General features: G+C 45.0%; 1 protein-coding gene across 1 annotated transcript; it reads right to left on the reverse strand.

Moving 5' to 3' along the window:
• Positions 1-641: 641 nt before the first annotated feature.
• LOC100018350 (AN1-type zinc finger protein 5-like) lies at positions 642-23,890 on the reverse strand. The gene is made up of 9 exons (XM_056822193.1): positions 23,623-23,890; positions 19,009-19,061; positions 17,021-17,227; positions 16,691-16,729; positions 12,145-12,235; positions 11,837-11,961; positions 8,732-8,842; positions 2,722-2,871; positions 642-2,369 (listed from the first exon to the last, which is right to left on the reverse strand). Coding segments are annotated over exons 2-8 (723 nt in total). The 5' UTR covers positions 19,010-19,061; positions 23,623-23,890; the 3' UTR covers positions 642-2,369; position 2,722.
• Between the last annotated feature and the right edge of the window lie 1,852 nt (positions 23,891-25,742).

Below are 25,742 nucleotides of genomic sequence, written 5' to 3' on the forward strand. Positions count from 1 at the left end.
TCAAGTTCAACCCCCTCATTTGCAAGGGACCTCAGGAGGGTTCCAAAGAAGTCAGATGGGGCTAGCCAATCTTAAGGCTCAGAACTGTTACAATGCCATCATAACTGGTCCCTGTTAAACAAGAGGCAGCAGCCTCTGAGGACTTTCCTGAGCCTGGGCAGCTACTAACCTTGATGGATGGGGGGGAGAGGGGGAGTTGATCCCAAAGACCCCCTAGGGACTGGAATTCAACTGGAGTTGAAAAGCTGTTCCAAATCCAGGTCACTTCCTACTTCTGCCAACTATCTTACCAGGCTCAGAAAGAGGGAGATCACTGGTAAGACCAATGGCAGAGGCTTCCTCTCTAACATCTAATACCACTGAAGCTGGCAAGGGACTTCCAAGGATACTGAATCCCGTCTCTACCTAAGCAGGATTCCTTTCTATACTATACAATATAGGTGATCATCCAAATGCTGCATGGTGTCCTCGAGTGATGGGGAGCTCACAAGGTCCCCATGTTCCTATTCTACTTTTGGACAGCTCTATTATGAGAGTTCTTCCATACACGGAGACTTTAAAGCTGCCTCTTTGCAGCTTCCCCACCAATGCACCTGGTTCTGCCCTCTGGGCCCAAGCTGGATGTGAGACACAGCACACCATGGAGACAAACGGAATATATTAATATTTACATAGGTGGGGCACGATGCTGGGGGACAGGGAAAAGAAAAATAAGATCAAACTGGTTCAGCAGGAGGGAGGGGGCAGCAGGCTGGAAGCCACACAGCCCACCGACTAGCCCCTGGGGCTACAAAGGGTCTACATGGTCAAGAGGCTGAGGGGCAGCAGACATACCTGGTGGGGCAAAGTTTAGTCCTGAGGGGTGAATGGGCTGTGACTGCTGCCCCTGTCCAGCCACATAAAATCTGTCAGTAGAAGTGAAAACAGAAAAAGTGGGATGACTTGTTGATAGGCTTGAGGCAAGCAGGAGCATGTGCCTAAGAAGGCAGAGGAAGAGTGGGAAGGAAGTGAGCAGCACTAAAAATCCAGAACAGCCTTGGCAGCTGTGGGAGTCCTGAGAAAATGGCAGGCTGGTACTGCCCATTGGCCTCTGAGAGGGGCCTGAAGGGCCAATTTGAGCCAAGACCCCAGTGCAGAGCTGACTCAATTCCCTGGGGAGGGGAAGGAGCAGAAACTAGATTCAAAATTCAATTGGGCTGCCAGACACTTATTCTCCTGCTGCCTCTTGGAGAGGTTCAGGCAGCTCTTTTAAGGTGCTGGGTTTTTGGACTCCAAAGGAGCCAGATATTTATTCCTTTGCCCTAGTGGAGGTTTCTCCTAATTGGTTGTAGGGCCCTTCATCCTTCACAGTACTAGGGGGCTCCATTCCCCACCTCTAAACCAAGCTGGTTTGCTTTTCAGGATTGCATGCCCACAAAGATTTCCCAGGGAGAAAAGGGGAACACCAAGAAGAATCCCACTCCATCCCATCCCCCAAAGATCCACTCAAGATGCCATGTGACCTGAGGACAGGTGGCTGTGTACCCAATGGATCAGGAGTGGGGTGGGGGTGGAGGGGTGGGGACCAATGCTCAGCACAGACATTTTGCTTCCCATGGAAAAAGCAAAGTGAGTCAGCTTGATATGGGCACAGGCATAGGCACACAGGTTTGAAGGTGTGGGTGCCTACAAGAGGAATCCGGGGTGGGGGAAAGTATTGAATCAGAGCACCAATCTGGTTCTGCCCTTCACCCAGGCTTGCTAACTATCAGCAATATCTTTACACAAAGCTAAGGTTCCTCTGAGATTTTTCCCTGTGAGGGAGACAGGGTACTAGTCTGAGCTGGACATGCAAACCTGAGAACTAGGAATGCACAGTAAGGCAGAACGTAGGTAGCAAGATGAGTGTAGGTAGAGGGCAGAAGGACATAGGGGACAGCGACGGGGAAAGGGAGGGGGGCCTCCTCCAATGCACCTCTTATGCCTGGGTCATAAACAGCTCCTGTGGTCAGCAGGAAAATCCTAGTTGGGAGGGGACACTCTTGCCCATTGGAAAGTAAGCCCCTGCTTTGCTTGGAGAGTCAGGACATCCTGGGAAATGGCAAGGGAAGGGAGGGGATACAGAAATGAGGGCAAGGCTTCCTGCTGAGACATGAGGGGAGCTGGTCCCACTATCTTCCCTGGAGTCAGGGAGGGAGAGGACACAAACAAGTCTAAGGGCTTTCGAGCTGCAGAGTTCTTTATCTTGGGGAATACCCAAACCCCAGAGATGGCTTCAGAGCTGATTCAGCCAGATCCCCCCCGTCTGGAGGGAGAGGTCTGGCTTCAGGGTGAGGAGTCAAGGACCTCTTAAATGGCACGGATGAACGTGCCCCTCAGGGATGCCACGCCTGTACGGAGAGGAAAGGGGCCTCAGTGGTAGGCAGAGAAGGGTGGGGGCTCCCAATTCGTGCCTTTATCCCTGAATAATTTTGGCCTTCTAAGAGGAGGGCCTAGGGGGAAGGAGGAAGTAGCTAGGATCCAAATATGCTCTGACTTGCTCCATTTCCCAGATAAGCCCAACTAGTTAGTTAGGAAGATGTTCTCTGGCTGACAATGAAGGGCTAAGCCTCAAGATCTGGACAGAGGAACTCCTCCCTCAATCCCTGCTGCCCAGGTCCGAGTTCTGAAGATGAATTTGCCCAAAGGATCTAAGAGGGACTGGGACTGGGACAGGGAGAGACAGGAGGGCACATTTCTCACTTCACAACTTTCGAATCTTCTCAGCCACAATGATGGGGTTCTCCTTGCGGATCTTCTCAGCGGCCTCAGCCTTGTAGTCAAAGGGGCAACTGTGCTTTTCTGAGTATCGGTGCATGGCGCAAAACAGATTTCCACAGCGGCAGTCAAAGCCTGGGCAGAGAAGAAGAGGATAAGCTGCCAATTGATTCAATCCAATTCAGATTAAATCTGAAGGCAGATCAAAGGTATGATCATAGGATTTAGAGGGGAAGGCACCTCGGATGCCATGAAACACAAACCCCTCATAAGAGGAAACTGAGATACAGAGAGAGGCATCTGACCAAGATCATACAAATAAGTAGTAAGTATCACAGCCAGGATGCAACTCTTTAAGACTGCTAGGTGGCTTGGGTGGATAGTCTTGTACCTGGAATCAGGAAGAACGGAGTTCAAATCTATCCTCTGACATTTATTAGCTATGGGACCCCAGGAAAGGCATTTAATCTGCTTTTTCAGTTTCCCCAACTGTGAAATGGGGATAATAGCACCTCCCTCCCAGAATTGTTGTGAGGTTGAGATAATGTTTGTAAAGCACTTTGAAAAACTTAAAGCACAGCATAAATATAAGTTATTATTGCAATAATCAGGTTTGGGTAGCCAATAACAGAAATGAACTTGTGGTCTTGTGATCCCCTTTATGGTCCAATAGACATGGACTCCAAACATAAACTGGGATCACAGTTAACCAGTGAAGCCAGGCTTGAAGCTACAGCACCACAGATCACAAAGGGATCTTTACTTGGACTATGCCTGTGCTGTTTTAGAGCATTTTACCTATCCCATAAATATAGGGACTAAGATTGAGTGGCAGATTCACGCCAAGAATGAGAAGAAGAGAAATCCCTGACCAAGCCTAATGTAATGGGATCCCTATCAGATAATAGACCCTTCTATCCAGCTTCTCAAGCTATGTCTGTTGAAAATTCCCCCAAATTAGAATGGGGATGTACTAGACAATTCCTAATGACAAAGTGACAAAATGAATTCAATTCAAGGAAGACTTCGTGCCTCTGATGGGCCTTTTGGGAGATGGAGTGACCTCTACCCTTGTGGAGCCTAGCCTGACTGGGCAGGTGCTTGGATGAAGTCCCTTCATCCCACTCACAGTCAGCCTACTCCCCCAATATTCCTATGGAACCCCAGCTGACCCCTTTCCCCAAGCAAGGGAAGAACAGGGAACATCATGTAGGCAGATGCCTGTCAGCACAACTGCCCGAAGAGTATGTTCATCACCTCTAAACCTCCTCTCAGGCCCAGAGAGAGTGCTACCACTGAGTCTAGCACTGTGGACATAGCAACAACTTCTGTTCCTGTTGACATTCAGGTTTGTCACAAAGTAGCAAAGGATTCAGAGATGGAAAGATCCCATTCTTCCCAATAACCTTGTATAATAGCTAGTAGAGGAAGAATTATTAGATTTAGTTTGTAGGTGATGATCTGGAGCCCTGGAGAAGACACAAAGATGAAAAATGACTCCTTCTCTGTCCTTGAGGAACTGACTATCCAATGGGGAGGAGAGGAAAGGGGAAAAGGGAAGGAGAGGGGAATGGACTTGCCCAAATAGTGGCAATACCAGAACTAGAGACTAGGGGTTTTGACTGAATACACTGCCCTACTGAGCTGCCTCTCAATGTAGACGTAGATGGTAATGGCAAATAGCACAGACTGTCTAGTTGAAGCCTTTTAATTTATGAATAAGAAGAGACCCCAAAAGGTTAACTGATTTGCTCAAGATCTAATATGGAGGGGATGACGGAGGAAGAGGCTGCCAAGCAAAAAGTGGATAGCTGTGGTCTTGCTTCCTGCTCTGGGGAGCTTCTGTCCTGCTCCTCAGCCCTACTAGGCGTATTATAATAATTGCAGGTCACATTTCTAGAGTATTTGACTTTTGTAAGATACTTTTTTCACAGCAATGCTTAAAGGCAGGCAGCACAAATATTATGATGTTCATTGTACAGATGAGTAAACTGAAGAACAAGAATGGTAAGTGATTTGCACAAGATCATACAATTTTGAGATAGAGGCAAAATTTGAGCCAGGACTCTGGATTCCAGGTCCAGCCTTCCTCCTCCTCCTCCTCCTCCTCATAATAATAATAGTAACTCAACTCTACAGTGCTATAAGATACAAAACATTTTCCTCATAACAGCCCTTTGAGGAAGACAGGCTTCTTCTGGAGAGGCCTTGACTTTCCCACAGTCACAAAGATGACAAGTGATGGAGCTGAGGTTGCCAGGTCCTCCTGACCCATAAGTGCCTTCGTTACATTTAAGTGGGGCCAGTCAGTAGAAGGTGGGGTTTGAACCTTGTGGGTGCTTTGTTTTGCCTTTTTTGTTAGTTTGGGAAGGGGATAGTAGGGGACTACCCTAAGTAGAACTCATATAGCATCTTAGCATGTTCAACATAGAACATGGGTGAAAGCTCAACAGAATCTAAATTCCATTTCTGCATGCTGAAAACAAGAAAGAAAACCCCAGGCCAAAAGTAGGTTACTGAGAAGGTGCTTGTGGGTGATTTTAGGAAGCAACTGACAGGAGTCCCTGGTGGAGTGCAGGGGTTCCCAAAATAGAACTACACCTCGGTCTCCTAGGAGCGCTAAGCACTCAGCAGTGATGAGCTCACTGGCTCTTCCTGGGGGTGGGGAGCTGCCTACTGGAGGAGGAGAATAGGAGACAGCTGAAGTCTGGACAATGGATACTACATGCTTCAGGATTCACAGCAAGCAGAAGTGGGAAGGAGCTTGGATCAGCACCCAGTCCTCTACATGTTCCCAAACAAGCTCATTATTTTGCTCCTGATTTTCTTCTATCTATGTGGTGTCACTATTTACCCAGCCTGTAACTTCACATTTTAAATTCTTTTCCTCATCTGTCTCTCTCCTTGGTTTGCTTAAGTAAAATCCCAAGTCTTTCCCAGTCCCATGTATGCTAACACTTTCCCTCTATGGATTATCTCTGATTTACCCCACCTATGACTCATGTGATATAGCTGTTTATATGCATTTTTTCATTAAATGGCAGGCTCCTTGAGAACAGAGCCTGGTTTGTGATTTTCTTTTATGTCCCCAAGTGGCCCAATCAATGCTTGCTGCCTGAGTGACTAGCCCCCATATCTGAAGCCTTGGAGTTCCCTTTGACTCAGCACTCTACCTTCTCTAAAAGCTTCATTCTTTGTCTTCCCTCTTCATCTGGATGAGGACCCACTCATGTCCCTCATGTGCTGCTGCCACAATTTGCTTTCTCAGGCATGTGTCTGATTATGTTACTTCCCAGAGTGTTTAGAGGCCCCCACTGCTTAAGTATATTTCCAGCTCCTCTACCTGGCATTCAAGGCTTTCTCCAACCTGATGTTGCCCTCTTTTCTCAGATCTCTCTCTTATTACTTTCTTCCCTGTTCCTGGAAAGCCCCACTTTTCCATCTTCACCTGGCATATTCCAGTTCATCCTTTGAAGCCTCACTCAAACACTGGGCCCTCCACGCTGGAGCTCCCTCTCTGCCAAAAAGCAAAGCAGCTGATGATTTCTTGACTTGCCTTAATAATCATTTCAACTTTTAAAAGGTAGAGAAACCAAGAAGGGGAAATGCTATTTTAGCTCTGATTGTCACCTCCAAGGAGAAACTGGAATGAAAATGAGGGAAATCTTGGAGAGTAATGACCACTCTAAGAAGAGAGCCTAGACAAGAATCTTTCAGATTTCTGCCCTAGACTGTGGGCATGGTTCCTTTGGAGGGCTTGGAGAAAAGACAGACAGGATAGGTGGGAAGTGTTGCTAACAGGAGAGAGAGACAACAGATCCAGTGAAGTGGAAAAAGGAGGGCTATCTAAAAAGGCTGGTGCAAATGCATAGGCCAACTGTAAGACTGAATGAAGATGATGGAAGGAATTAGGAGCACAGAGAATGAAAGAAAGAGGAAGGCATGCCAAAGCCCTGGGCCTGCACAAGGTCACAAGAGATAAAGCTCAAGAGAAAAGGAGAATTGTGGGGAAACCTAAAGAAAATTAAAAAAGGTTTTTTTCTCTATATTGGGAAGAGAGGGGGAATAAAGAAGGGGGAGGACCAATTCTCAGGGCAGAAGGGACAATGAAAAGGAACAAAAGAGAGGAAGGCGGAACAAACCAAGGAGAATGGTTTTTGGCTTGGGAAGGATGGACTAAAACAGGCTTATAGAGAAGACTAAGAAACCTCCAAAACATGATTCCCAAATCCCTGTCAATGGTCTTGGAAAGATCTTAAAGAATAGGAGAATGGCAAATTCTGAATCAAAATTTTCAAAAAAGGGAATAGAAGAGTCTGTAAATTCTGGATAAGTAAATCTGAATTTAATTCCTGGAAAAATTCTAGAATATGCTAAACTGAATATATAAAAGAGAAGCAAAGATCACAAAGGTTCTCTTGATAAAAGTTTTATCAGAAACACATCTCAGGGGACAACTGGGTAGCTCAGTGGATTAAGAGCCAGTCCTAGAGACGGGAGATCCTAGGTTCAAATCTGGCCTCAGCCACTTCCTAGCTGTGTGACCTTGGGCAAGTCACTTAACCCCCATTGCCTAGCCCTTACCACTCTTCTGCCTTGGAGCCAATACACAGTATTGACTCCAAGACGGAAGGTAAGGGTTTAAAAAAAAAAAAAGAAACACATCTCAACATGCTATCTTCATACCAAACCCTTTGCTGAAAGGGTTTCTAGGCTATAAATCTGCCTCTATTTGGCAGGTGTTTACCTAGATTTTGACAAAGCATTTCACAAAGTTTCTTACATTCTTCTTGTAGGAAAAATGGAGGAATACGGACTAGTACAGCTGGGAGGTTTAGGAACTGGTAGAAAACCCAGATCCAAAAAGTAGCCATTAATGGTTTTGTGCATCTTTGGAGATCTCTTGGGAGAGTGCCCCAGGGATCTACACCTGGCTCTGGGGTATATAACACTTTTATCCACATTTTAGACAAAAGGAATAGAGGGTATGCTTATTAAATGTGAAGATGACATAAAGTTAGGAAGGGATAGATAATATGATGGATGACAATCAAGATCCAAAAATAGTTCTAATCTAGTAAGAGAAAATAAGGATATCTAGAAAATCTTAAACTGAGGCTCAAAAAAAAAAATCAACTTCTTAAGTACAAGTTAAAGGGTGATAATTACTGGTGTTCTTGAGATGCCCAGGTTGGGATCCTTCCTATGTAGACTATGGTAGGTCCTAGGGATCTGGAAGCACCCACACTCCAGATTCTGGATATCCTTTCCAAAGAAGACCCACAAATACAGAGATGAATCTATCAGTCCTTGAAGCTCTTGAAGTTTCAGGTGTGTTTGTAGTTTCTTGTAGAAACCTCTAAAATTCCTTCCAAGGTCCAAGAATCTATCACTGTTCCAAAGCAAAGCACTGCTCCAGACCAGAGGCCTGCTCAAGGTCTTCACTGAGGCTTCAGCCAGGCAGCTGCTTTTCTCTGAGCTCATGTATTTACTACTACCCCCAGAAGGCCAGTCTCCTAGAACACTGCCAGAAGCCACCCCTGCTTAAATAGCATAGCTCTATCAGCCCTAAGGCAGAGAGGCCAAGGAGGCCTCATGGCATCTATCCTCAATAACTGAGCCACAGTAGGGGCTGTTTCTACCTGTACTTGTTTCTACCTCCTAGCCTAGTTGTATTTCCTTCCCTCCATTCTAAAGAAATTAAAAAAAATAACACCATGCAGCATGGAGTACTAACTAAAAAGAGTATTGGATGTGAATCCTGCCCCTGCCCCTCACTTGCTATGTGATCTTGGACAATTCCCTTTCCCTCTCTGGGCCTCAGGTTCCCTTAGTCATAAAGTGAGGGGGTTGTTCCAGATAATCTCTAAGGTTCCTTCCACCCTAAAGCTCAGACCTTACTTCTCCTGTCATTCTGTGCCTGCCTTTCCTAGAGGCAAGGTCAGAGGTCTACACAGAGTCCTGCAGGGACTCTGCCAGGGCCTTCTGCTCATACCTGTCAGACCCACTTTTTTCCGACAAGCAAAGCAGCGGTTCTTTTTCGGTTTGGATTTTTCAGACGATTTCTCTTCCTCAGAGGAGCTCTGAGATGTCTCGAGCAAAGACCCTGGAGGAGAAAGGACACACACAGAGTGAGGCCAAGCAAGAGTACTGCTTCCTAAGAAGCATCCAGAGCCTGGGTTTGCTAGGGGGTGGTCCTGCTCACCAAGTTGCCCCTCCAAGTAGATGTGGGCTCATTTGAAGGATGTGATTATTAGCCACAACAAATCATGTATGATTCCTCTCAGTAAATGGCCTCTAGCACTAAGGTCTATTCTTGGGAATCTCTCAGGCGGGCACCAATCTTCAATCTTTAGGAGTGAATTTGATTTTAGAAAGAATCTAATTCCCAGACAGGGGAGTTCTTAACCTCTTCCCTGTCATGGACCCCTTGGTAGTCTGATGAAGTCACTTACTGCTGTGGTTTGTTGTCTTCATTCATATTTGAGATATACCTGTAAAGTAGTAGCACCAATGTTTCCTCCCCTAAAGACTGTCCTCAATACTTCAGCATGTCCTGGAAATGACTTTGTGCTGTCAGAGGTAGTGCCAGACAAGGTCAGACTCTACCAGGCTCTACCAAACCGTAAGTGCTTTTGAGTATGAGCCTGGTAATAACTTATTCCAATCAATTCAATCTAATAAGCATCTATTAAGTAACATCTATAAGTGTCTACTATGTGCAAGGCACTGAGGATACAAAGACAAAATATAAACAGTTCTGTTCTGAAGGAGCTTACCTATTCTACTGGGGGAATACAACAATGTAAACAGGTAAGATTAGATAAAAATGTATTCAGGGTGATTCATCACCAAAATTTAGACAAGGGGGAATGGTTAAAGAAAACTGGGTAGGGCTACAAACATTAAGGGCCACAAACCATTTATTAAAGTGCTGGATGGATTATGATCATTGGATCATAGCTTCTGACCACTGATGCCTATTTAGTTCAACCTCATTTTATATGTGAGGAAACCAAGACCCAGAGAGGGTTAATGACTCACCCACAGTCCTACAGGCAATAAGGGACAAACCCAGGATTTGAACCTTTGTCTGCTAACTCTAAATCTAGCATTCTTCTCATTGAATCACAAAGCCATCATATCTCAGTGAAAAAGGAGATCTCTGATGAAAATCATGGATCCTTAAAGTACTGAAAATTAAGTCCCAATTTTCCTGCATATTTCAGAAATGGCTCACAGACCCATCCAGAAAACAATATTTATTATTTATAAATGGGACTGTCTGGAGACAACATGCCTACTTTGGTTATCTAATCTAGCTAAATGTTGGGATTTCAAATTGGGTAGGAGTAGTGAGTGTTATCACAGAAGGGCCACAGGAGAGATGTCTGAGGACCTTGGGGGAGTCTCTAATGCCTGCTCTGCTTTGTCTCTGAACTCCAAGTCCAATGCTCTTTTCACTATTTCATACTTCCTTGGATTTCACGAGAAGGAAATGAATTGCTACCCAACTACCTTGAAGTTGGGCAATTAAGTTCTGGATCAGATCATTTGCTAACTGGGATCAGCTCTTGCAAACACAAGATTTAATTTTGGAAAAACTGTGCTGATGTGCAACAACACAGACAGCATACACAGACCCCCTATTCTTACTGGCTGCATCAAATCACCTTCGAGAGTCTGACTGATTATTCTGGGAATGTGACACATTTTTATACACAAAATAGACTGATATAGACTATGGAAGAGCCTACAAGTCCATGCATCTATCTGTCCAGTCTTACTGACCCTAGAAAGGGGAAAAATTTAAATCACCTCACAACATCTCTGACATGAACACTCAGCCTTCCTACACCTCAAATCCTTAAGCAGCTGCTCTGGGCAGGGAAGCTTGAGAGGCTAGGGAGACACAGACAAAAACAAACAGTCCCCAATCATGAGGCTTCCATTCTACTACCCTGTACTTGCGAAGCTCTAATGATGGCTAATTAATATTCTTTTAAGGCAGAAATCAGGCAAACTTTTTTCTTGTCTCTGTGCTTTAGAGTTTGAATATTGCATGGTATTTTATTTTCTTCTGGAAGTTTTGCAAAAGCCTTTGGCCAATAGCACAAAGTCCCATAGAGTTATTACAAAATGTGTGCACCTTGGTGGCCAACCTGGAGCCAAGAGGAATTCCCACAATTGCCTGTACCTAACGTTCAGCCTCTGACTAGAGTTCTAACAAAGGAAAGCCAAGTTATGTGGCTATGTAGGTAGCACAGTGGATAGAGCACCAAACTTAAGAGTTGGAAGGATCAGGGCTCAATTCTGATCTCAGATACTTCCTAGCTCTGTGACCCCGAACAAATCATTTAATCCTGTTTGCTCCACTCTTTCCTTTCTGTTTTAGAGTTGTTACTACAACAGAAGGTATGGGTTAAAAAAAAAAAAAGAAACCCACCCTCTCTTGAGGTAGTACATTCCACTTTGAGACAGTAATAATTGTTAGATGGTTTTTGCTGACATCAAGCCTGAATTACCTTTTTTTTGCAACTTTGACCCTCTAGAGTCAAACAATATAAGTCTAATCCCTTCATCTTGTGAACAACATGAGTCCTTCAAATATCTGAAGACTTCTACCAAGCAGTAGTCATTTCTCCAATATGCGTCTATTATGGGCTAGGTACTGGAAGGAGAGTGTATGATATAATGGAAAGAGACATGAGTCGGGAATCTAAGGGCACTGGGTCCTGGCATTGCCATTTGCCATGAACTTGAAGTGTAACTCTCAGCAAATTACTTACTTATCCTGAGTCACGGTTTCTCTGTTCTCCCATCTATAAGATGAGGTTCATTTATATATAATATATAATTATACTAGAAGGCATCAGTTGTTCCAGTTTCTAATTCCATCTTACTTGAGGAATGACCCAGGACATGTCACATCTTTTTTGGGGACCTAAATTTTCCCAGTGGTAAAATGAGTAAGTTGGACTGGATGGTTTCCAAGTTCTACACTCCTATGACTCCATGTTTTTGAAGTCTGCCAATCCCTTGGGTATTACAAGACCTCAAATGATCTCTCTGGACTTTAGTCCTTCTGGGTCATCATTACCTGATGAGGGAGTCGTAGAGATGGCTTCATCTGACTGGGCATAACTGACTGTCTTGCTTTGGCTATCTTCCTTCGATATGCTCATAGCTGTCATCTGGTGGGTTACAGGAGTCTGAGAGCTCGATCTGGGGGCCCATCAAGATATTACATATCAGAGAGCAGATAAGAGACAATCAGCAAATTGATCTTGCAGAATCATGGAATGTGATAGAGAACATCACTGGGAAAGGCAGTGATTGGGCCAGGAGGTTGGGGACATAGGACTAAGGATGACATAGGGATAGGACACCCAGTAACACTGCGCTCACCTGGCCAAGACATCATCAGGTGTAGGGTCCGCCTCTTCTGCATATGCTACAGGGAAGGTCTCCAGGGCAGCAGGACTGGGGCTGCTGGCTACTGTGGATAAAACACAATCAGGTCCTAGAGGGTCAGATCAGTTTCCAGGTTGGGCCCAGATCCCATTACTTTTCAGCCCTGAAGAACTTGAAGATAGAAGGGAGGTGGCTGGCCCCACTCTATGTGCCTAGTATTATAATGGACACTTTAGGGGCTGGAAGAATATTGGATTTGATCCCTGCCATCTAAGATTTTGCTGTAAAATAAAGGGATTGAATTGGATGATCTCTAAAATCTTGGTAGGGATAGCAGGAATGGCAAAGGCCTTGGGATCTTGTGGGCATTTGAGTCCTCTATGACATATAGCATCCCTGGAGACTCAGTTAGGGCCAGCTATGTACCTCCTTAAGCAGCCAGAAGCCCTCTAAGATTGTGTAGGCAAGGGATACAGACTAAGCTCATATTATTCTCTCCTCTAGTCAAAAACACAAATCAAGCTAGAGGACTACATTAGCCCTGCCTATAACTGCTTTGCAATTATCAAAGTATAGGATGGCAAAGAAGGGTCCCAGAAGGAGTGAATGAGATGCCAGCAAGGTATTTCAGAAAGAGCCATGAATTGGGAGTAAACACCTACCCCCTCTACCTGTCCCTGGGTAGCAGTTTCTTCATCTGAAATAACATTAGGTCCATACCTTCATGCCTCCCTCCCATCAAATTATGGTGTTTATTTTACATATTTACACGTGTACGTGCTATTTTCTCTAATAGAACATAAACACTTTGAGGGCAGGGACTTGCCCCCCCCCCCCACCATATCCCAAGTGTCTGGCAAGTAGTAGATCTTTAATAAATGGTTGCTCAGAAGGAGAGGGAGAGGATCAGGACAGAACTTTAACAAGATGACTCTGGTGCTATGTGAAGGAGGAATGAAGAAAAAGAAAATGGAAGCTAGAATACAGGTTAGGAGATTATTGTTAATAGTCCAGCCATCAGGGCCTTGTTCTTTTATATTCTGCACCTCCTCTCTCTCTCCCACCAATGTTCACAGTCAAGGTCAGTGGCAGTCTAGTTCTGCCTCCCAAGTTCTATGCTCTCTTCAATAATCACCACTGGCTAATTGACTGCTAACTTAGAGATACCTTGGGAGAAGGGTGGGTAGGCAGTTTCATGTCCTGATGGAGAAGAGAGCCAAAAAAAAAAAAAATCATGTAATAGTAACTAAGAATTGTATCACTCCGTGATGACAAGACAAAATTCCACTGAAAGGTGAGAATCTTGATGAAGGGACTAGAGGAGTATCAACAGGGTCAAATGACTCTCTCCAGTCAGTGCCCATAATGGTGATGCCAAGGGGAGTTGGAGAACAATCAAACAAAACAAGCCTTAAGTACCTTCCAAAATAGAGAAGATCTAGGAGTGAAAATACAGACAGATATCTGAAAAAGCACCAGATGTATCTTGGCATTGGGCTTTTGTTACTGAAGAAGAGGCTAAGTATTAGATCATAACATTTAGAGATAGAAGGGACTTTGAAAGCTTCACCCTTCATTTTACAATCTAACTCCTTCATTTCCCCCTTTTACAAGAGAAAAAACTGAGGTCTGGAAAGGGCATGAATCTGCTGAAGGACCCAAAGGTGGTCAGGGCCAAAGCCATGAGCTTCCTGTCATGTCGCACTACTGCCTTCTTTCTAAGGACCTGCTCTGACCTTTCAAGGTTCTATGAACCCACCAAGGTAGGTGGAGATGTTCCTACCAGCTATGCTATGGTTGAGGTCAAAGTTCATTTGATTTAAAGCTAGCAGATTCTTTAGTCATCCTCTAGCCTAACTTCCTTGTTTGATAAATAAGTATACCCACATTTCCTGATTCCAAGACACACTCCACTCCCTTGCTGCTGCCTGGCATTCTCAATGACCAGCTGAGGCTTGGTACACATTTCTCCACAGAAACAATGGGAAATCCTACCCTCGGTTAGCATTCTAGGTTAAGAAGGCTTCTGTAGGCCAGCTGGCAGACTTGACTACCACTTGCAATTGTTTCTACAAAAAGATGTTTCAAGTTTCCTCCACTGCTGGGGCAAGAGGTGATTTTCAGACAACCAGAATTTTTGCTGCTCCTTATACTGCCAGAACTGAAGTCCATTTCTTGCCATACCACTGCCACTACTGCTGTCCTAGCTACTGTGGAAAACCAGCAATCTTTAAGGTCTATAAAGTACTTCCCTTACTACAACCTTGTGAAGGATATAGGGAAAATATTCCCATTTTACAGATAAGGAAATTGAGTCTCACAAAAGATTAAGTGGCATGCCCAGGGCTTCTCTGGAGGAACCTGGGGATTTAGAAATATTAAGTGTCTGAGCTAGGATTAAAACCTAGATGTTCTGATTCCCAGGCCTCCCCTCCACTGGCCCAAATGACCAGACTGTTCTTCATTTTGTTACTATATCTCACATTTGCACAGCCTTTTAACATTTACAAACCCCTTTTTCTATCACAAGAACCCCTAAAGGTTGACAAGTATGGTCATTGTGACACCCCCACTTTCACTGTTTTCAAACCCTCTCCTAGTTCTGAGTTGGTTTACAAAATATCAACACCCCTGTCCCGCCTACTGCCAAGTGGATTTTATTGGGGGGCTCAGGACTGCCATTCTGATAGAACATCTTGTTGTTTTCCACATCCTTCAAAAGCCCAAACTGTGTTACAGGAGGGCAGCAGGACCCAGCACCAGAATGGCAGAGGGTGCCAGGCTCTACCAGCCCCAGTAGTCACTGTCTCTACACTGCTGAAAAGCTAGACTCACAATCACCCTGTGTTATATCTTGTACCCTCTAATAGCATACTGCTCTCTAAACCAATTCAGTACAGATTTGAGCCTCCAAACCAAGTCTCTGCCCACACTTCAATCACTATTCTGACTATATTCTACACCCAGGGGCCTAGATCTCCTTGACTATCCTAATGTTCTGTTAGAGTCCAGGGAGTAATTAACAGAGAATCAGAGGCAGCTGCTAACATCTCTAGCCTTCCAACTCAGGATCCCTAGAGTCCAACAATCATCTGCATCTCACAGATGAGGGCCCCAGAGGCCTTTCCCAGGGTCCCCCAGTTGGGTGGAAGCTAGGACTTCTGGGCTGTTGGGCCCCAAACCCAAGGTCTTTTTAAATAGGCCACAGCCCCACTCTAGGAAGTGGTAGTAATTGGAAATACTCTGTAGCAGGTGTGGCAAAGGACAGGGAGAAGGTGATGGGATGAGGCCCCTCTTAAGACAAGGCACTGGGCAGGACTTGGCTTCTTCCATAGGAGATGACCACACACAACACCCATTTGTCTCATTTAGGCAACTCCATCTTCTAAAGCCTCAAGTGTTTTCCTATGTAAAAGGGTGGTGGCAGAACTGACATCGACACTCTTCTGAATTGTGCTTTGTAATCCTGAAAGTGCTGGAGAAATGAGTAACGGTGCTAAGATCCCTAATGAGGAGAAAGGAAGGTGCCTTGGTGATAGGAGATATCCCAGCACACAAAACCTGTAGACAATGCCTAATCATTTGGCTTCAATTTGAAGCCCTGCAGGGCTGGGGATCCCTCTCCCAATGGCCCTCTAGGATAGCTCTCATTATTTTTCTTTCTTTTTATTTTTAAACCCTTACCTTCCGTCTTGGAATCAATACCGTGCAGAAGAGTGGTAAGGGCTAGGCAATGGGGGCTAAGTGACTTGTCCAGAGTCACACAGCTGGGAAGTGTCTGAGGCCAGAATTGAATCTAGGACCTCCCATCTTTAGGCCTGGTTCTCAATCCACTGAGCTACCCAGCTGCCCCCAATAGCTCTTATTATTAAAGTTTTCCTTATGTTGAGCCAAAATCTGCCTCTGCAATGCCCCTTGACTCCTAGATATGTCCTCTAGAGCTAAACAGAATAATTCTAATCTTTCTTCTGAGAGGAAGCTTAACACAGTGGACAGTGATCAGGTGAGACCTGGCTTCAAATTCCTCTGACATTGACAGCTGGATGTCCTCAGACAAGTCACTGAATTCTTCTAAGCTACACATGCCTAGTTCCTTCAATTGGTCTTCTGGCTCTCCAGGGCTTTTTCCATCCCATCCCAATGGCACAGCTCACAAAGGACCCTTCCTTCCCTTCTCAATGTCTGTAGATTCCCAAGAATCCTCCATTTCGAACCTCTGACATCCTGCAAATACCCACTTTCCATCTGCTCCCTAACCATCCTCACTTTCTAACTGGCTCATCTCAGGTATCTTTCACACTGCCTCTTATGCACTAGTTCCTATTAGGGACTTATTTTTTGTTTAAACCCTTACCTTTAGAATTGATATTAAGTTATCAATTCCAAGACAGAAGAGAGACAAAGGCTGGACATGGAGTTAAGAGACTTGTCCAGGATCACACAGCTAGGAAGTGTCTGGGGTGGATTTGAATCCAGAATCTCCCATCTTTATGGCTGGGGCTCTATCCATTGGACCACCTCACCACCCCAGTCTACTTACTCTTAATCTGCCGTGTCTCTCCTTTTCCCCTTGGGCCACCTGCAAGAGTTATTGAGAGTTTGTGGTACTTTCCCATGATGCACAGTTATTATCAGGAAAAGTGTTATTGTTAAGAAAATGGGTTTCTGTGTCAGGAAATGGCTTAGCTGCCATGTCACATTGGCTTCTTCTGAAAGAGTAGTCCACTAGGACCCCCTGAACCTTTCCAGACATTTAGGAACATCTACCTGACTTTTCTGATCCATCTGATTTTGGCAGCCTACTTATTACCTATTACCAGGAATGTGTAAGGAAAAGATGTGCCTACCCTCCCTCCCTAGGACTCCTTACCTGAGGGGCTTATTCGCCCACTATTCTGTTGCCGCTGGAGGAAGTCCTTGTAGCAGACAGAGCACATGCCGTTGGTTCGAGGGTTTCCATAGAAGCCACAGCCTGTGGTGCACAGCAGGGGCACCTGCGTCTGGTTGGTCTCCTGGGCCATGGCTGTGCTGAGCTCAGCTCCTGGCATCAGACAACAAGGCAGGTTGAATCCTTTCACTGAGATGGAGGAGTCCAAAAGAAGAATAGCTTGCATTTTGAAAACTCTTTAAAGTTTAAATTTTTTAAATTTTCTTTTTTATTAATAAACTTAATCCACAAACATGAAGTTTTATATACAAATAATAAAAAGAGGAGGTTCTAAGGACACTGAACTTGTTACATAATTTTTAAAGTATAGATTACATTTACAAAGTTTTTCCTTACAGTAGTCCTGAGAAATAGGTAAGGCAAATATTACTATCTCCATTTTATAGATGAGGAAAATGGAAGACAGAAGGGTAATCTCCAGTAGTCTCAGAGTTTACTAAGCTTGGCACTGGGATTGAAATCCAGATCTTTCTAAGTAGCATTTCTTGGACTAGACCATACAGCCTGCAAAGGCAATCCTGCCGACAGAAGGAGGAGGTATATTTCACCATCAGTTCTCCAAGGGTCAAGAATGGCCATTGTGTTGATTTGTCTGCTGGTGCCTATGTGCTGTGGTCACTGTGTCAATGTTTTCTCTCTCTTTTTTAAAATCCGTACTTTCTGTCTTAGAAACAACTCTAAGATAGAAGGGTAAGAGCTAGACAATTGGGTTTAGGTGATTCACGCTGGGTCATACAGCTAGGAAGTGAATGAGGTTACATTTGAACCCAGATCCTCCATACTCTAGGCCTGGCTCTTTAATCCACTTTGCCACCTTGCTGCCCCTGCCAGCTGTTCTCTTAACTCTGATCCCTCTAGTCAGCATCAGCTCCCCTCCCACCCTTGCCTCATTTTACAATCAATGAAGGTAGCTGAGGTTGGAGAAAGGAAGTGACTTGTTCAAGTTCACACAGGCAGTAAGTGGCAGAGCTGGGATTCTAGCTGAGGGATTCTGACTCCAAACCCAGTGCTGTTTGCACCACGTCTTTTTTTTAAGCTTCCTCAGAGTTGACAGTTCAGTCTCTCCCACTGAAACCTGAGCACAGACTGCTTGGTAATATTTTTTGATGTCATGTTTAGAACTTAGTTTTTTTGTTTCCCTGCAGGGTCTAACATAGGACTGTGAATAGGAAAGTGAGTAATAAAGATCTGCCTCCAGTTGGATGAATTACAGGGAAGCAGCTGAACTCTCCTACCACTGTGGGCCTTGGGTTGAAGGTTTTTATGTCTTCTACAATGACTAGACCTTGCGTCTCTGAGCTTGTACAGCCCCAGTGGTCCTGCAGTGATTCAGTCCAGCATCCCCATCCCCCTCCTGTTCCTCTACTCCTGAGTACCGGTACACAAACATCAGGGGTGGGACCTGCCTCGATGTAGCTCAGACTGAACCAGGGCCTGGATGAGTGCTTCTCTAGGGAAGTCCTAAACAACGTTTACATACCTTTGCACCTGGAACCTTTTAGGAGCCTCTTAAAACACACAAACATATGCACACACACACACACACACAGACACACACACATTCTCTCTCTCCCTCTCTCCATTCCCCACCTCCACCAAGTTCCTGGATTCTGCCCCTAAAACAAGCTCTGATCCCGTTCCTGTCCTGTTAAGCATAGTGCAACAGAAATACCATTCTGGATTGAGGCAGCGAGGTGGCACAGTAGATAGTGTCAGGAAGGTCCTGGGCTCAACTCTGGCCTCAGACATGTCCTAGATATGTGACCCTGGGCAAGTCACAACCCCAATTGCTAGCCCTTACAGCTCTTCTGTCTTAGAATTGATACAAAAACAGGTGGTAAGGATTAAAAGAAAAAAGATAAATAATTTTAAAAAAGGATTCAGATTCCAGTCCTAGGTCTACTACTTACTATTTGTGTAAACTTGGGCAAGTGAATTCCCTTCTCTGGGCCTGTTTCCCCACCTATAAAATGAAGGAAATGGCCAGCTCTAAAGGTCTGATTGCCCATTGCTCCCCAAATGCCCATGACATTGTCTCAATGCCTTTGAATAATATTCAAGGCCATCCAGTTATTGTAGATATTATGCAATGTAGAGTTACAAGGATTCAAAGTTCATCTAGACACACTGAGGCTCAGAAAAAGGACAAGTATTTACTGAACATTTTAAATGGAAGATCTAGGATCTGAACTCTGACTCCTAATCCAGTGCTGTTTCCACCATACTGAGATGTCCTGAGCCTTCCTTTCCTCGCCAGGCTCATTGCCTCCTCAGTGCCCCTGGGGCCACTCCTGTCACCTTTGCTTGGTGGCTCTTGAGGAGATGCTTCTCATCTTCTCAACCTAAATCCTGCCTGACTTAGCCCCAGTGCAAGCCTCAAGGCTTCTCTTCAAAGCCTTGTCTCCCTCAGCTCCCAGGCATGTATCACCTTTTCCTGAGGCTCCCTCTGACCCTATTACCTGGGCCTTTGCAAAGCACACCTAGTGCCAACTGGCCTCTGCTACATCTTGATGAGTGGAAAGTGTTCTGTACTGAGGAGTCTGAAGAATCCCAGATTCAGATCTTGCCTCGTACATTTATTAGTTGACTGACCAACTACAGGTAAGTCACTTAAGCTCTCTAAGGTTCAGTTTCCTCATCTGTAAAATGGAGATCAGAATAGTATTTACCTCACAGGGTTATGGTAAGGATCAAATAACATGCTTGTAAGGCAATTTGTAAACCAAGGTTAAGTGTCAACTATTTCTTTGATGGTGGACACTGTTCATGTTCACTTGTATTTGTATACCCAGCACTTTAGTATGATGGCTGGTACAATGTAAAAGCTTAATAAAGGCTTACTCTATGTAAGACCAAATGAGGTAATATTTTATTTATTTATAAAACCTTACTTTTTGTCTTAGTATCAGTTTTAAGACAGAAGAGCAACAAGGGCTAGGAAATCAGGGTTAAGTGATTTGTCCAGTGTCACACAGCTAGGAAGTGTCTGAACCCAGGAACTTCTGACTCCAGGCCTGGCACTTTATTATTGTGATACCTAGCTGCTTCCATTACTAAACTTACTGAATCATAATTCAGGGTTTTGGTTTTAAATGATTGCTTTATTGCAAAAATGAATAATATGGAAATAGGTATAAGTGTTAACATTTGTACAACCCAATGGAATTGCTTGTCAGTTCCAGGGCGGGGGGTGAGGGGTAGGGGAGGTGGGAGAACAAGGGAGGGAAAGAAAATGAATCCTGTAAACATGGAAAAATAAAAAATAAATACATAAATAAACAAACTTACTGAGTCTCTACTATAGGCCCAGTCCTGTGCTAGGCACTAGGAAGAAACTCAAAGGTTTCCTGAGTCTTCAATAGGGAAGGGAAGGAAATAAACATGTAAGCACCTACTATATGCTAGGCACTGCATGAAGTGCTTTTAAAAATATTATCTCAGGGTAGCCAAGGTAGCATAGTAGACAGAGCTCTAGGCCTGAAGTCAAGAGAATCTGGGTTCAAGACTGACCTCAGACACTTCCTAGCTGTGGGACCCTTAGCAAGTTATTTAACTACATTTGCCTAACCTTTGTCCTTGTGTATTAGTTGTTACTAAAGCAAAAAGTAAGTTATTTTGAAGAAAATAATGAGTTTAGTGATGGATTGACAGTGTAATAAACTGGGGGAAGGGTACACTTCTGTGATTTCATCGGTGAGTTTCTCTGATTTTCATTCCCTCTAAGAAAACCCTTGGAGGCAGCTGGGTAGGTCAGTGGATTGAGAGCTAGGCCTAGAGACAGGAGGTCCTAGATTCAAACCTGGCCTCAGACACTTCCCAGCTGTGTGACCCTGGGCAAGTCACTTAACCCCCACTGCCTAGTCCTTACCACTCTTCTGCCTTGGAACCAATACACAGTATTGATTCCAAGACAGAAGGTAAGGATTTAAAAAAAAAAAGAAAACCCTCAGCTAATACAGATTGGCAACTGTTTGGTGGCTTACGAGAATGAGTGGGGACGCTGAAAAATTAAGTTGGGGTTGCATGTCCTTTTCCTGCCACATCTGTACCAAAGACAGGGCTGGACCCCAAGTCTTCTAGACTCTGAGACCTGACTCTACTACCCTATGCTGCCTGTCTGTAACAGGGAGAAGAGAGGTGGAAAGTAGAAGAGAAAAAGCAGCAGGAACAGAAACATAAAAGGAAAGAGAACTGAATTCAAGATAGGAAGATGGGCTCACTCCTGGCTCTGCTACTAATTAGCTGTGTGACCTTGGGCACAGTCTTTTCCCCTCTTTGGTTCTCACCTTCCTCATCTATACAAGTAGAGGGCTAGATGTGATGATTTTAAAGCTAACTTCCAGTTTCTAAAGTGGCTCTCTGGGCTACAAGGGCTCTTAAAGATGATCTAAGGGGCAGTTAGGTGACTCAGTGGATAGTCAGGCTTAGAGATGGCTTTAAATTTGGCCTCAAACACTTCCTACCTGTGTGACCCCCCCAGCAAGTTACTCAGTCCCAGTTGCCTAGTCCATACTACTCTTTTGCCTTGGAACAGATATTTAGTAGTAATATTCTAAGACAGAAGGTAAGGGCTTGGGGGGAAAAAAAGATTACTAAGCTAACACTGATTTTATTGAAGAAAGAGAACTCCAGAAAACAGAAATGATTTTTTCAAAGCCCTTATTACAAGAAACCCCAGCAAATCTCTAATATAGTTGCTTCCTTTTGGAAAGCTCAGTACTTTTAAGCTTGGGAGGTAGATTCCCCAGGGAGCAAAAAAACAAAGATTTGGTGCTTAAATCCCAGACCTCTCTCTTTCCTAAAGGGAGAGGAAGACCTTTTGCTTTCAAGGATGATAGCTACTTTCACAGGCAATGTGACTATTTTTAAAAAATCCTAACTTTCTTAGTAACAATTCTAAGACAGAAAGGCAAGGCAACTGCAGTTATGTGACTTGCCCAGGGTCACACAACTAGGAAGTACCTGAGGCCAGATTTGAATGCAAATCCTCTCAACTCCAGAACTGGCACTCTATCTGCGGTGCTACCTAGCTGCCCTTGTTTTTTGTTTTTTTTTTTTTAAACCCTTACCTTCTGGCTTAGAATCAATACTGTGTATTGGTTCTATGACAGAAGAGTTTATGAGGGGAAGGCAGTTGGGTGGCTCAGTGGCCCAGAGATGGGAGGTCCTGGGTTCAAATATGACCTCAGATATTTCCTAGTGGTGTCACCCTAGGCAACTCACTTGCCCCAACTCCCTATCCCTTACCACTCTTCTGCCTTAGAACCAATACATAGTATTGATTCTAAGCCGGAAGGTAAGGGTTTAAAAAAAAAAAAAGAGGAGTGGTACAGGATAGGTAATGGAGTTTAAGTGACTTGCCTGGGGTAACACAACCAGGAAACATCTATCTGAGGCCAGATTTGAACCCAGGAGTCTCTGGGCGTGGCTCTCAAACCACTGAGCCAGCTAGCTGCCCCTCTAGCTAGCTTTTAAAAAACTTATTTTCCCTTTCTGTAGCTTGTAGTTTTGAATGCAATTCCTTGGGAGGCCAGCTCCAGTTTTCTGATGTGTCTATTAAAAAAACACTGTGTTGTTGTTTTGTCATTTTTTCAGTCATGTACGAATCTTTGTGACCCCATTTGTTGGTTTCTTGGCAAAGATATTGTTGTGGTTTGCCATTTCCTTCTTCAGCCCATTTTACAGATTTGAAAACTGAGGCCAACAGGGTTAAGCGACTTGCTCAAGAATATACGACCAGTAAATATCTGAGCCTGTATTTGAACTCAGGGCTTCCTGACTCCAGGCCCAGCATTATACCTACCAGGCTCCCCCCTCCTCCCGATTAAAAAAAAAAAAAATATATATATATATATATATATATATATCCTGGATTTCATTATGGATCTCATTTTCCTACTAGACTGTGTGATCTATAGGAACAGGAGTCCTGTATTTACTAAACTTTGTCAATCAACCCAGCACAAAGCACTACCCAGGTGATTAATAAATGCCTTATTAGGGAATGAATGAAGGTGCTGCAGCCGGCATTAATAGAAAGAGCCCTAAATTAGATTCGAGTGCTGGTTCACTCGGTGACCTTGGAGAAATCTCTTTACTTTTCTGAGCCTCAGTTTCCCCAAACTGGCCTAGATGTCCCCTTCCAGCTTTGATTCCTCGCCAAATCTCAGAGCACCAGAAACTTTGGGTTTGCCTCCCTGCCCATCACGCCCGCCCCTGAGGCCCGGCCACCAATCCCGCCCGTCCCTCGCCATCCCGTGAACCAATGGGCATTGCGTTCCGCAGCGGGGGGCGGGATTTGGTCCAGGGCGGCCCCGGGGCCGGTGGCCCGGCCAGCGGGGTAAGGCGAGGCCGGGGATGCGCGGCCTAGCCTAGGCTTCGCCCCCTCCGCGGCGCGGCCCGGCCCGGCGGCGTGGCCGGACCAGAGCCTAGGCGGGCAAGTGGATGGACGGCCGCGGCCTCTGCCCCGAGGCACGGGGCGCGGGGCGGGCGCCCCCTCGAGCGGCCCCGCCGCGCTCACTCACCTGTCGCGGACCCGGGAGGCCGCCCTGACCCGGCCCGGCAGCGGCGAGGGCGGGCTCGGGGCCTCCCGCCCGAGGGAGGCGGCAGAGCGGGGCGGCCCGGGGAGGGAGGCCGGCCGGCCGGGGCGGAGGGCTGGCGGGGCCGCTTGTCGGCCGCTCACACGCGCCCAGGCGGCCCGGCCCCGCGGCGGGTGCCTAACATGGCCGCCGAGCACCGCCCGAACCCGCGACTTCCCCTCCCCCTCCTCTCCCCCCCCTCGCTCCCCTACTCCCTACCCTCCCCCTCCTCTTCAGTCCTCTTCTCCCCTCCTTTCCTCCTCCTCTTCGCTCTCCTTTCCTTCTCTCCCGTCTCTTTTCTCTTTACTCTTATCCTCTCCCTTTCTTTCCCGTCCCCCTCCTTCCCTCTGGACCTCTCCCCTTCCTCTGCCTCCTCTCTCTTCCCCTCCCCCTCTTCCTTCTTTCCCCTCTTCTCCCCCGCTTCCCACCACTTTTCTCCTTTCCCTCCTCCCTCTCCCCTCTCCCCTCTTCCTCTGCCCACCCCCCTTGCCTCTCTTCCTCCGAGTGTCCTCCATCTCTTCAAAGAGCTCACATTCTAAATTTGGGGGAGTGGTTTGCCATTTCCTTCTCCAGCTTCCTTTTAGGAGGAAACTGAGGCAAACAGGGTTAAGTGACTTGTCCAGAGTCACCCATCTACTGTCTGACGCCAGATTTGAACTCAGGAAAGAGTCTTCCCGGCTCCATGCCTGGCATTCTATCTATAGAGACAACAAATCTTATTCTGAGGAGGGGTCTATAGAGTTCACCATTCTACCATAGAAGGCCCAGGACATATGAAGAAGTTTAAGAACTCTGATTTATAGCAATTCCTTCTTACTTTGGACTTTACGATGGTGGTAAATATCTCTGGCAAGTTTACACTTCCCCGCTTAATTGCTTGCTATTAATAACGAGAGGGTCACGGAAAAAGGTTCTCTCTTTCAAGGACTCATAATTTTGACATATACAAAGGGGATGCCTTGTTGGTGGGAAGACTGCCTTTTGCTCTATAAAAGAAAATGATTTGTTATATTCATCAAACATAGAAGGATGTTATAGAATTTATATTTTTAAAAGTATTTACTTATTGGGCAAGCACTTACTATCTTTCCTTCCCACTGCCTCTCTCCTATCAAATGATTTTAAAAAATAAAACTCTTATAACAAATATGCATAGCCCATCAAAACAGATTTCCACACTGGCTGTGTCTGAAATAAGTTCAACCCCTCTCTGTCAGGAGGTAAGTGGTGAGATGTAATTAGTGTCATTTCCCAATTTTTGGTATTAAGAATCTGTTTAAGTTAGTTGGTTATCTTATTTCTACCTGATATGTTTTTCTTGTTTTACTTCTTTTATCTTCATATTAATTTTTGTATTTACCCTATGAAATCAATGGTTTAACTATTCAGGACTGACTCATATCAGTATGCCTTATTTCCTATATGTTAAGATTTAATCCATTTCAGAACAGCTAGATGGCTCAGTGGATGGAGAGTCAGGCCTGGAAATGGGAGTTTCTAGGTTCAAATTTGGCCTCAGGACACTTCCAGGCTGGGTGACTTTGGGCAAGTCAGGAATCTAATTGCCTAGATTACCTCAGCTTCAATTCTAAGACAGAAGTTACAACTTTAAACAAAAAAGATACAATCAGTTTCCATTTTTTAAAATGTTATTTGGTGCTTATGGATCCAGAGCCTGAGGATTCTATTTTTGAAGAAATTCATGATGCATTATTCAATTCAACAGGCATTTATTAAGTATCTTCTACATTCTGGGTACTTTGCTGGTGCCAGAGGATTATAGAACCATAGATTTAGAACTGGAAGGGGCCTTGTGGATTATCCAGTCCAACCACCTTATTTTATAGATGGGGAAACAGGCCCAAGTGCTAAGGTTGACCTTCCTATAATCAAGAAGGTAGCATCAAAAGGACTGGAACCCAGGTCCTCTGACACCAGAGTCTGCTCTTTTCACTGTACCACACCACAAAAAATAAAAGTTGTTGATGTTCAGTTGTGTCTGTGACTCCATTTGGGGTTTTCTTGGCAAAGATACTACAGTAGTTTGCTATTTCCTTCTCCAGTGT

Source organism: Monodelphis domestica, chromosome 3 (genome assembly GCF_027887165.1).
Source record: "Monodelphis domestica isolate mMonDom1 chromosome 3, mMonDom1.pri, whole genome shotgun sequence".
NCBI classification, from domain to species: domain Eukaryota; kingdom Metazoa; phylum Chordata; class Mammalia; order Didelphimorphia; family Didelphidae; genus Monodelphis; species Monodelphis domestica.

Excerpts from the sequence above, each read along its gene's own strand:
- LOC100018350 (XM_056822193.1), bottom strand. Across the intron at positions 11,962-12,144 it reads CCTGATGATGTCTTGGCCAG|ATCGAGCTCTCAGACTCCTG; the intron begins GTGAGCGCAGTG and ends ATGGGCCCCCAG. Across the intron at positions 2,872-8,731 it reads GAAAAAAGTGGGTCTGACAG|GCTTTGACTGCCGCTGTGGA; the intron begins GTATGAGCAGAA and ends TTCTCTGCCCAG.